Source organism: Cucumis sativus, chromosome 6, assembly GCF_000004075.3.
Source record: "Cucumis sativus cultivar 9930 chromosome 6, Cucumber_9930_V3, whole genome shotgun sequence".
NCBI classification, from domain to species: domain Eukaryota; kingdom Viridiplantae; phylum Streptophyta; class Magnoliopsida; order Cucurbitales; family Cucurbitaceae; genus Cucumis; species Cucumis sativus.
In genome coordinates, this window is record NC_026660.2 from 8,583,887 (window position 1) to 8,596,522 (window position 12,636).

A 12,636-nucleotide genomic window follows, 5' to 3' on the forward strand; every position below is an offset into this window, starting at 1 on the left:
TGGAGTTGAGTTATTTTGGGAGGAGGTTTAATTTGATTAATTTGCCTATTAAATATTTTGATTGTAGTGTTGTTTCTAATTGAACCTTGAAGTTTAAGAAGTTGCCAATTGGAGAGATGCGTTGCAGTTAAAGAAAATGGACATAGAATGGCCGGCCTTGAATGGAATGGAACATAGTTACAAAGAAAATAACTTAGCTTAAATAAATAAATATATACTTTTTTGTGTTAAACCTAATGCATGTTGGCCGATTTTTATATTCTACTGTAAGATCAAGAATATCATTATTTATTAGAAAAGAATTTGTCATATATCATATAGAATTTAAAGTTTAAACTTTTATTTTTTGCTTTTTAGTTTTTTAAAGTTTAAATGGTTGATATATTGGACCAACACATTTTTTTTTTGGACTAACTCAAATGTAGCTTCAAATATTGGTTAAATTAGCCGGTTTGTTGGATCTAATAATGGTCATGTCGAACACACGATATTGTTAAGATCGATTTTAGGATAGATGTTGATTTTTAATTAATCTCATGTTATTAACTTAGAAGTAGCGCCACCATTTATAATTGAGACTAAGGAATTATCAAACGAGTCTCGAATTAGCCACATATTTTATAGTTAAAGGGCAATGTTTAATTATTCAACTACACATATTTTGAAAACTAAAATATTTTAAGAACATTTTGTAAAGCTAATTCAACATTTATAATACACACTCATATGTTGGTTCATTCAAAGCCATGTCTCCTTATATCGTAAGCTTCCATTTACCCATTCACATGACAGGTGTCGCACACCCTCGTGGTTCACCAAGCAACTAACTACCGAAGCCGGCGTCCTCCAACGATACAAAACGAAACTATGCTTCGTTTTGTTCATAATCTCTAAATAAAATTCAAATCTCTAACCGTATCATTTCGTTGCGATCTCCTCTCCTCCTCAATTCAACGTTATTTTATTCTCATTCGACGGAATCATCAAGAAACAGAAAACCGTTTCTCCGATTCTTTTAAATTATTCTTCCTTTGCTTAAATAAGTCCCTAAAACACAAAGCAACGTTTTGAAATCCACCACTTCACTTCCAGGTGTTCCTGAAGCGATGAAGAATGACTACGAATCACAGGTTTCCGATCACTTTCAGAGACCCAGAAGGTCGAAATCTCGTGAGGTAAGTTCTCGATTTCTCTCGTCAGCCTCTGCAACTGAGACCACTACTGCAACTTCCTCGTCGTCGTCTCCCACTCAACCTCTTTCGCCCACTCATGGGAAATCAAGATATGATGCTCGTAAGCACCGAAGCCAACAAGGGTCCTTACTCGTTCATGGACTCTGGCCTTCTTCGACTACTAACAGATTCGATACTCTGGCTGATCATCTCAGAAATGAACGATTGAAGGACGAGACATCCTCTGGAAATCCCTCACTCAATAAACTGAGAGGTTCCAGAGATTTAAGTAGTTTCGAATCAAAAGAGGAATGCGCCAAAGAAAACGATAGACCCATTATTGGCGGTTCTGCGAGATATAGTGAGAAACTACAGGGGAAAAACGTAAGCTCTTCGTTGTCAAAATTACCCGTACAGAGCTTTGATTCTGCGAGATTGTCAGTGGATGAGAATGCTCTGTTGGGCAGATCATCAAGAAAACGATCAGACAATTTCAAGAACAGTTTTGACTTAGAATCGGATTACAATGATATTAGGTCTCCGATGGTGGTGGGAAAAACGCCGACCATAGTCTGCCAGAGGTCGGGTTTGGTGGTTCCTTCCAAGAATATGAATGATGTAATATCACGAAGGCTTCAAAGAGGGTCTTCAGATTCAAGCCTCCCAACTACTGTTTCATTCGAGGGTTCTCCAACAGCAAAGAAAAATTCCGTAAAAGACCCAATTCAACGAGTTAATTCAACTTCGGGACGTGGGAATTCAAGGTCGCAGTGGGCATTATCGCCTGGACGGTCAGGTTCGCCTACGATGTCAGTGGAGAGCAAAGAAAAACCCATGTCGTTTTCTAGTTTAAAACCTATAAGAACTTCATCAAAAGGTGCAACGGGTATGGAGAAGTTACTTAACTTGGGATTGGACTTGTTCATGAGCAGAAAATCTTCGATTTCCACCACATTATCCCCTATAGGACCAGCAGTTTCTTCTAATGTTCATCAGCTTAGAATGTTACATAATCGATTGGTGCAGTGGCGTTTTGCCAATGCCAAAGCTCAATCTGCAACTGAAAACATGGCTAATTTAGTAGAGGTATATAAAAATTGTTTACGCTTTGATTGAAATATCATGTGGGTTAACCATAAACTATAATCAAATTCTTCGTTGTACAGAAAAATTTGGCAAGTACTTGGTATGACATTGCTAAGTTGCAGCAGTCAGTTCAGCAAAAGAAGTTGCAGCTCCAGAAAGAAAAGCTCCAATTCAAGTTGAACTTCTTTCTCCATTCTCAAGTGAGTAATGGGAAATAACTCCTCTACACTTCTAATATGGAAATGCAACACTGAAATTTATTGGCTTTCTATCTATTTTGCAGCTGAGGCCATTGGAAAGATGGGGAACTATGGAAAGACAACATTTAACTGCACTTTCAATAACCAAAGATTGTTTGCATTCAGTTATCTGCAGGGTGCCACTCATTGAAGGTGCAAAGGTAAAAGAATTAGTAATTGAAACTTTCTCTTGTTTGTGAAAGTAAAGTTTCAAAATCATTGTTGCAGTACAGATTGATGCTCAAACAATTTCCATGGCATTCAACCAAGCTTCTGATGTTGCAATCTCTATGAAGTCCATGGTGACTATATACGCGCCAGTGGTAAAAGGCCTTATAAATCATTTCTCTATGTTCATATAATAGAATAATTCTCCGAGTGTTTTAAATGAAATGTGATTTATACAGGCCATGAAAACTGCTTCCTTGCTTTCAGAATTAGCAAGAGTGGTGATTCAAGAGAGATTGCTTTTAGAGGAGGTATTTGAACTCCACAAAACCGTATCAGCACTAGAGGTACAAAATGTTGGATTTTTTTACTAATTTAGTCTAAGGTAATGACTTTTCGAGTCAAAAGTCAATATTTTGACATTTTTATCATTTTTGTGTCTTAACTAATTCCGACCTATAGAGCATGAATTCACATCCATTTTTCTAAATTAAATCACATTTGAATATAAAACTAATCAGAGTTTGCCTTTCAAAGTCAAAGTCAATGTTTTGACTTTTTTTTTCAACTTTGAGTGTTTCCATCAATCCGAGCTTTCGAATATGAATTTGCATTCATATTTTGGATATTTACATCACATTTAAGAATAAAGCTCTATCTCAAATTGATAACCTATGACTAATTACATATATTCGTCGATTTCTATCTCTTTATCTAATTCAAACCGTTCGAATTATTCCATTATATTGTTCTAAGTTTATTCCATATGAGACCTAATGGACCTATAGATCCTATCTGATATTATGGGTTCTAATTATTTGAGATTAACTAGCTAAACCCTTTTAGATTGAGCTAATCAGCATTGGTTAAGTAAGTTTCGTAGTTGCACTTTCCTCATTATAGATGTTACAACGTAAAAGTGACTATTTCATGGTCTAGTCTTATGTAAACTCTTTACATAGGATGTTCTCACATTAACGATTATACTAACTACAAAGTGGGCCGCATCCATAATATTCCAAGGTCCAACCTTATTCATAGACTATAAACCGTTTACGCTATGTACTTGAACTTGATCCATAAAGTTCAAGTCTACACAAGTTAGTCTCGAGGCCTAGTTTATTGAGTTCAATATTATAATATTCAATTTTAACTAACAAGTCCTCAATAACCACTTCACTGAATAAAATATAACTTTAAACTACAAACAAAAGAACATAAATTCCAACACAGTTCTATATAGCTTAAGTTTTTGGATCGGTGATTTGAGGTTTTTGAATATATAGAATGAGTTAACTTTTGTGGTTATGGACTTTAGTGTTTTCATGTTAACTCTGTTGTTTTTTTGTATGGTAGATGGAAGAAATGAGTTTGAAAGGTGCTATTATTCAAATGAAAACAAGGCAACATCATCATCGGAAGCTATGAGAAACACGTAGAAACTCCCGTTACATGACTTGTTAGACCATTGATTAATAATAGTTGGCTTCCAAATCATTCATGTATAGTATTCTAATTAGTTAGATTCGTCTCCCCCCATTACATAGAGAACATGACCGTTGCATAAATGCTTTTGATTCTCTTAACAATAAGAATTTAGCTTAATTGACATTTGTATATGGTGATGACGAAGACGTTTGTGCTTAGTTAAAAAAATTAGTTCCAATTTTTTCTCAACACAAATAAGTGTTTTTTTTAACTTAAAATTGTTGAAAAAGTAGGGCATGTAGTTCAGTCACTTGGAGAAGAGGTTTGATTAATTTGCCTATTAAATTTTTTCATTGTTTCTAATAAGGGTGTGATTTGGGCCGAGTCCAAAATCGACCGGACTCGAAATGTACGGTTCATATTGTAATAGAGCCCAATCGAACTTGACCCGCATTCGAGTCGGGTTAGGTCAGTTTTTTTTTTTCTTTCTCTCGGTGATTCTAAATGTTGTTGCGATTCTAAATTTTTGTGATTCTAAATATACATAAATATGTATTTTAGTGATGATTCTTAATATACATAGAAAAATCTAAATTTTAAAATTAAAATAAATCATGACTAACATAAATATGCATAAATTCTAAATTCTAAGTGAATATAAACAAGCATAAATTCACATAACACATTGTACAATCAACATAACAAAGAAAAAACAGTAATCTCAATTTACAAAAATCATACATAACATTCTCTTTCTCTTTGGCCTACAATTAAATCTATTGTCTATGTTTTGCTTTGTTTGTATAACCCTTACCCAATGTGCTTCCATCACTGTACTTCGAGACACTATAAAAACAAGATTCAATATTTAACTAGTTAATAATTTAAAACAAAAAAATGTAAATAAAGATTTGAGAGTAAAGATATAGACCACGGAGTTATGATTTAGATTCTCAAATGCCAGCTCCCATCTCCTTTTTTAGGTTTATAAATTCTAGAGCAAAATGACAAACTATTAGCTTAAATGAGATAATTTAAATTTACACTCAGATTAAAAAATGTTCATGTTTAGAGTCCTCCAGTCACTTGGCTTTCTTCCAAACCCGACAGCGAAATTGAAAAGTCTTGGTATTGTCTCAAAGCCCAATAGGCTAGCTAGGGGAAATTCTTGAAGGTATACAACATCCTTGTGGTTGTATGATGCTTTCTTAAAGAATTGATATGTTAGGATGTATGATAATCTCTCCCCATGGATAGTTTTTATAGGTTTCTTCATGATCCAATATGTCTAGATGTTGGAGATTTATGTGGTTGTGTTGTTTCTTGGAAATTAAAAGACTTCTAAGATATGGAGGTTAACTAATTTTTCTTTCAATGAGTTTTCTTCATTGTGTACTGCTTTGGAAGTTCTCTCTATATCTCGAGGGAAAATGACATTTTTCAAACCATTTTATTTTTTTCTCCTAGATTTAACTCTGGAAATTTTTGCCTTTTTAATCGAGTCACCAAACATAATTCTTTCAGCCCAAATTTTGCTATATGTCGATTGAAGTTTAAAATTTTTTTATGGCATTGCTTTCTTATTAAGAAATTTAGAAATTGTGTTGATATTTTGGTCATTTTAATGTTAAGGAACTAGCCAAAAGAGTTATTGTTCATTAAAACTGGAGAAAGAATTGTTTGTTCTATTTTTTATTTGATCTGATTCAATGTCTATAAACTATAATACACAGTACTTCTAAGATTTTTGTATTCATCTTCCACAATAATGTCATTTGGATGGTGTTTTACCTGTTGAAAAGTTATAATAAACAATACGTTATAAACAAAGGGCTAATTCTAACAGATTCACAAATACACAACACTGTTCAGATTGATATTGATAAAAGATATAGCAATCACACAAAGATACACAAATATAGACAAAGATAGAATACAATACAGACGAATATTGACATTTTATTTTGTTACCTGCGTTTCTTTTTCTTTCTTAATTTTTTTCTTCTTCTATCTTTTCTTTAAATTTCATCGATTTGCTACTTGATGTTGCTTGCTTCTTGCTCACCATTATTTATATATATATAAGAAGGTTAAAGTTAAGTTACATAGAATAAGAATGATTATTCAATTAAATATAACGAATATAGATTCAGATCTATTTGTATGGGAGATAGATCGAGATAGATCATGATAAAAAATTTAAAATTTAGCTGGGTGAGATATGTTTTTACCAACTTTAGAATTTTTCATTTGAAATAAAATAACATGTCAAGTGACAACGATTCAATGAACTCAAACAGATAACACTAAAAATAGCATATCAGCCTCTCATATTATCACATAATTTTTATTAATTTGGTTCGGAAGAAAGTGAAAATCAAAAGAAAAACAAAACAACTTCAACTAACCAAAACCACCAAATGGAGGTGCTGAAATTGCAACACAACTTTTATTACATAGTCTAGGGATAAGAGGTTTGGTTTTACCAATTATCAGGGGAGGCATAGTCTCTAGGGCCATGAGGAACGAACAAGTTAGCAAAGAAGCCCTTCTTCCTTCTGGGGTTCCACCCTATGTCTTTGCACACTTGATCATTGTAATGATGATGCAACATGCCAATGCAACCACGCCAATAAGACTCTCCTGAGTAAAGCTTTAGACACCTCTCCCAGTTTTCTATGTCCTTCTCCATCTTCTTGATGCTTGGTAGCTTGAATGTACCGGCAAGAAACTCCACCAACCATCGACACCGTATCTCTGAGGTGTACAAGTTCGAAATGCTTTCTGTAAGTCCAATCACGGCTACTTGTGGGATTCTGGGATGAATGCATAGCCTGGAAAAATGAAACAAAAACACACATCTCATTAGGATTCAATGTTTATAGGGGATAACTTTCATGCACCTATAATATTCTCAAATGATAATTGTCTGATTCCTACCATATTTGGTTATTAGCAGACCTTTATTAAATTTCTGGTAAGACAAAACACTAACATCGTAAGTTCAAAATTGAAGACAAATAATTAATTCATCAAGCCCCTTCTTGAACATGTGTGAATTGTGATGTGATTTTTCAATTTGTAGTCCACTCATGATCCCACACTAAAGAAATGGAAGTTCAGGTTATATACTCATATGTAGTATGTACTAGCTTCTACAAGGAAAAGTTCGATTGTTGTAGAAAGTAATGTCAACTTGTTGCAGTAAATTAGCAGTTTGGTACGGTACTCAACTTTTGTGGTTGATTTGGATAATTCTCTTCTTCTTCTTTTTTTTTTTTTTTTTTTTTTTTTTGTTGTTGAAACTAGTATGCTCAATATCCACAATATTAAGCAATATCGATAAAATTGTTGATGAGATCATCGCCATTGTACACTATCTCTTATATTTATATATTTTATAATTAATTAGAACATACCAATGAATGTGAAAGCACTACTTGTACTAGGATCAGTATTTGCAGAATATTAGTAGGGGCATAGTGATAATTAGCAGGGTCACAGTGGTAATTAGATGCAAGTAGTTTGGTTATGTATAGAGAGGTCAAGGTGGTTAGGGATCTTAGAAGAATGGATCATTTTGGTGGATTGTGGGACTTGAGAGATAGACAACCTTCTCAAAAATTATTGTTAATTATGCTATAAATTCTCTTGACATCGCCATATATTTCTGTGTTTTCTTGGTGTTTGGGATCCTAACAATGAACTACCATGAGTAAATTTTAGGATTAAGTGGTGATTTAACATGGTGCAGTGTTTGAACTTTTGCATGTAATTCATACTCAAGTCATTGCAGATATTACAGTTTGGTTAGCAACGACATTGGGATAAATTCAAGTTGGTTTCCTCTGTTTTGGTGAATATATGCATGGAGCTAAGATTTCATTTCTCTATAATAAAAACCATTTCTTTTTTTTTCGATTATTGTTTTGTAAGCTAAAGTAGTCCATACCAACATCTAATCAGCATACAAATGTCATCTTTTTGTGAACCAAATTTAAACTTTGAACTCGAACAAGTCAGGAACAAAAGACTAACCTGTAAAGGGGAAGTGCTGCATCACCAAAACTCATGTAATCCCTGAAAGTAGAGGAAGCAAAAATATTTCTGTACTTCAAATCCCCTCTATATCCAGTAGCCAAAATGACCAAATCTAAGTGAATCGGTTTGGTTTCTCCTTGGATCATGATACCCTCTTCACAGAAGCTGAAACTTGGTGCTTTCTTCAAAACTATACTTCCTTCCTCCACTCTTTCATAGAATCTCTCAGGCAATACTGCGTATCTACATGAAGTGACGTCCTGTAGAATGCTATGTTTTGGCACCATCCCGTATTTGTCCATTTTTGTCTTCCTCCTCACGTGGAATTCCGCCAACTTAGTGATCAACCATCTCTGTAAAAATGAAAAAAAAAAAAAATTGAAAACATAAAGAAAGAACAAAGAAAATAGAACGTCAGAGAAATAAAAATTACAATTGGGGCAAGAAGCATGGCGAGGAGATAGAGAAGGAAACCCTCGCCAGGTTTATGAATCAGAAGCTCGGCAAACCGGCTTGCGAAAAGATAGTCGATATGAATCCCCCATGGTTGAGCATCGGGAGGGTTCCAATACTCAGTTTTGTAAATCAAAGTGCAGGGTTTGGTAGTGCCTGGAAATTAAAGAGAAGAAGAAGAGAAAGATGAGAAAGATGGAGAGGCTTGAGGAAAAAAATAAAGGAATATTGAAAAATTACCAATTAAATTGGTGCATTCTCTGATAAGCTCCAACGCAGACTTTTGAAAACCGACGATGGCAATTTTCTTGTCCTTGACATGCTTCGTAGCAGTGTCGAAATCCAAGGCCGCATATTCTATATAATGAAGAACTTTACCGTTTTTGAAAGCTTTAGGGCCTCCACCGGGAGGAAATTTGGGGATATTTGGAATGTCACCGAATTTTCCTGTGCAGAGTACTACGAAATCCACCACCTCCTCCTGGAAGTCACCGCCGTTATGAAAAGACATAGAAGGGCAGAAACGCAGGTGCAACTAAACTTACTCCTTTCATTATTCATAAACAAACTATTTTACACGTATACCTACCTATTACCCAGAGTGGGTATATATATCATATCATTTCATTTTCATTTTGCAAGTCTCTCCGTATCCTTCTTGCAATTTTTCTTTTATGGACCTTTATTCCCCTTTTTCCTAACTTCTAAACTAACCTTTTTCCCCTCTACCCTCTAGGTGAAGGTGAAGGTGAAGGGAAACCTTTATTGATTTGAAAATATTTTATGTTTTTATTATTTTATGTGAGATTGATAAACTGAATAGTTATTTTTTAAGGAGCTTAAGAGTCAAGATGTGATACAAATATATAGCCTTTTATTTCTTATCAAACTTCTCATATAACTTTTAACTTTTACTCAGTCTAAATCCTATTTTAGTTCCTAACTTTCGTTATTCTATTTTAACTTTTACTATTCTATTTTTTTTTGTCTCCAAACTTTAAAGAAGAAAAAAGAAAAATGTATGTTTTAGTCCTAAAAAAACTTATTTTTGTCCGTGCTATTAGGGTTTCATAAACTTTAACAAAATGAGGATGAGTTCTATATTCGGAGGATTAGACTTTAGATTTATCATATTAATAAATTGATAAATAACCAAAAAATCTTGCTAATTTATTCTATAAATTTTTTTATGAGAGCCTTCAGGCATATTCGCACCATGAATCAAATAAATCCAAATTAAAAACTATTTTTTTCTAAAACCCAAATCTCTCCCATCCCCTCACTCGTTTCCCACCCATTATTCATTTATTTACCATAAAATGGAATCTTCAACCACATGAAAAAACATTGAGTAGAATAAAACAAATAAAAGAATAGAACGGACATCTTAGTGTTAACATCTATGCATGGTAAAATAAACTGAAAAAATAAAATAAGTACAATACTATAAAATAAAATCTACAAAACTCCAAATAAATATTTCCACAATGAATTGCATAACTAAAAAAAGAATTGAAACGAAGAGAAAAAATTATAAAATTTTAGATTTTTAAGGGTGATTATCTTTTTTGGTAGCCCAAGTCATTCAAATCTAGAAGTCATTTAACATTTTGTTAAATAGTTAATGGAAACCAAAATATGTTCGAGTCCTTTTAAAAGTTTAGAAACAAAAGTAGGATCTATAGCATATAAATATTATTATTTGTATGTTATGTGGTGGTGTGTATTTAAACCAAGAATATAAAAAATTCAATTAAAAAAGAAGTTTTAGAAAACATGTATGAGCTTAAGAAACGTACACATAAACGAATAGATATTATAGATTTGACGTTGTAGTTGTTTTATTCTATTCTTTAAATTTTTCAATCTCAAAACTTGCATGCAAGTGTGTGTATGTATATAAAACTAAGTAACTATTAAATAATTTGAGAAAAAGAAACGATTAGTTGAAGACACCAACATGAATTAACGAGAATTAAGAGAAAAAGTGTTAAGGAGGATGTGTTGAGAGTGATGATCAGAAACAAGAATGTTAAAGGGAGTGAACCTGGAGTGGAAGATTAGTTCGAGCGTCAACGAGATTGAGCTTCCATTTACCCTGTTCAGAAAAGGCATTGCCAGAGCCACCCCAATGAGTCCAACTATCAATCTCCTCCTCGGAGAACCCTTCGTATTCGATGCTTAAAACTTTGGTGTTGAGTCTGATATACTTAAACAATCCAAAATGTTCAGCGTAAGATCTGAGATAATCAAGAACTTGATCATACCTTGGGTATTCTTCGGTCACAGATTTCGGCCAAGGAAAATCAGAGAGCTCAAACATTTGTCTACGAGTCTGTAGTAACGTCGACTTAATGGTGTCATTCCAAAGGCCACCAATCACGTCTTTAGCCTCAAATACAATCGGGGTTAATCCTTTGGATAAAAGTAATTTGCAAGCTATTAATCCACTTAATCCAGCTCCCACGACGGCCACTTTCTTTGTTTCCATCGTCTCGGATGTTTCTTAGAAACAATGTTTATTGTTTTCCAAATGTGTTTATTAATTGAAAATTAGCCTTTTTATAGGTGACCAAAAGAGTAGAGTGTGGAGGGTAAATAAACAATATATATTCTACCCATTAAAAAAACAGAAAATATTTTGACTTTTCGAGAGAGTGAAATGACTATATCTTTTTTTTTTTTGGATGGGTGTAATACAATTATTAAATGTTCATTACATGACAAACAATGAACTATATGTGAAATTAAAGTCATATTTGAACTCTTTTATCAAATTTTGATTTAGATGCTTTTAACTTTATTTACATCAGAAAAGAAAAGTGTCCAAACCTTTCAGATAAATATTCCACTAAAAAGTTTCATTATTTTTCTTTTTAAGACCTCTTTATATATTCTTAAAGGACATTTTCATTTTTTCCCATTTGTATATGGCAGAAGGAATCAATTGTGAATAATTTGACTTGTTCACTTTCAATTTTAGAACCAAATGTAATATGACACAATTTCTACCATATATATTTAATTACACCCAAATAATTTATCTAATCCAACTGCAAATATGAAAACATATAATATTATTGGATTCATCGTTTACTCCTTCCATTTTAATTTCTGATATATGTCAACTTGTAACTCGTTTCCGAGAGTTGTTCATGTATATATGTGATTGAATCATGGAAAAAGATAATGTTCTTCAAATTGAGACGTTAAATAGAGTCAAATTCAAGAATATTTAACTTAAGTTGAATTTTGTGTATATTCATCCCTTTTTTTATATCAACATATCAAAACCTGAACTTAAATCAAAATTTTGATTTTCTTTCCTCACATAAACTCTAATTTGAATTTTAGTAGAATTTGTGCTACCTTGACTCAAAATTTGCATTTGGAGTAAATTTGTACTTAAATGCTTGAGTTGAATTTGGAATATAGTCTTTGATCATGATTTTGGATTGTACTGCAACTTAATTTGAAATATGATCCAAAATTTTAAAGTTGGGATTGTTGGATCGATAAAGTGTCACGTCGTTTAGCAAATTAGTGAAAAATACAAATAATTGAATTTGAGACTAATTAAAAGTTACATGTGTCTCAAACTGAAATTGAAAACATAAATTGGTAAATCCCGATGACACCACATGTTTTTCATCAAGACCGTTGGTTCAAGATAATTATTTTGGTCAAATTAAATATCATTTATTTGTGCTAATGTTTAATTGAACCCAAAAATATGTTTAATTTAGCTAAAATGCTAAATAATCCTCAAATCCATATGATTGGACCTAAGGAGGTTCATGAAGTCTTTCATTTGTTGGATTCAGAAAATTTTAGCCTAGAAAGAATTCTCCCAACGACCAGAAAACTTCTTTGAAAATACAAGTTGTTTTCAAAGATTTCAACTTCAAGAACATGACGTGCTTTTTTTTAGATCAAGCGTATGCATTCAAACGAGAGAGAAATAGAGGATCAAATACTAAAAATTAAATCACATCATATCAAATCAATACAAACACAATATAAACATAAGTTCAACTCAATGAAACACT

General features: G+C 32.9%; 2 protein-coding genes across 2 annotated transcripts; one reads left to right on the top strand and one right to left on the bottom strand.

Moving 5' to 3' along the window:
- The first annotated feature begins 866 nt into the window (after nucleotides 1-866).
- On the top strand, nucleotides 867-4,317 carry LOC101211249 (QWRF motif-containing protein 3). Its single transcript, XM_004140002.3, has 6 exons — nucleotides 867-2,258; nucleotides 2,339-2,458; nucleotides 2,542-2,658; nucleotides 2,731-2,820; nucleotides 2,905-3,012; nucleotides 4,022-4,317. The coding sequence occupies exons 1-6, from the start codon at nucleotides 1,107-1,109 to the stop codon at nucleotides 4,091-4,093; spliced, it is 1,659 nt and encodes a 552-aa protein (XP_004140050.1). The 5' UTR covers nucleotides 867-1,106; the 3' UTR covers nucleotides 4,094-4,317.
- A 2,058-nt stretch (nucleotides 4,318-6,375) lies between these two features.
- On the bottom strand, nucleotides 6,376-11,109 carry LOC101210999 (probable flavin-containing monooxygenase 1). Its single transcript, XM_004140001.3, has 5 exons — nucleotides 10,635-11,109; nucleotides 8,828-9,068; nucleotides 8,568-8,743; nucleotides 8,132-8,487; nucleotides 6,376-6,927 (listed from the first exon to the last, which is right to left on the bottom strand). Exons 1-5 carry the CDS (start codon nucleotides 11,076-11,078, stop codon nucleotides 6,576-6,578), a joined length of 1,569 nt encoding a protein of 522 aa, XP_004140049.2. The 5' UTR covers nucleotides 11,079-11,109; the 3' UTR covers nucleotides 6,376-6,575.
- Nucleotides 11,110-12,636: the final 1,527 nt, after the last annotated feature.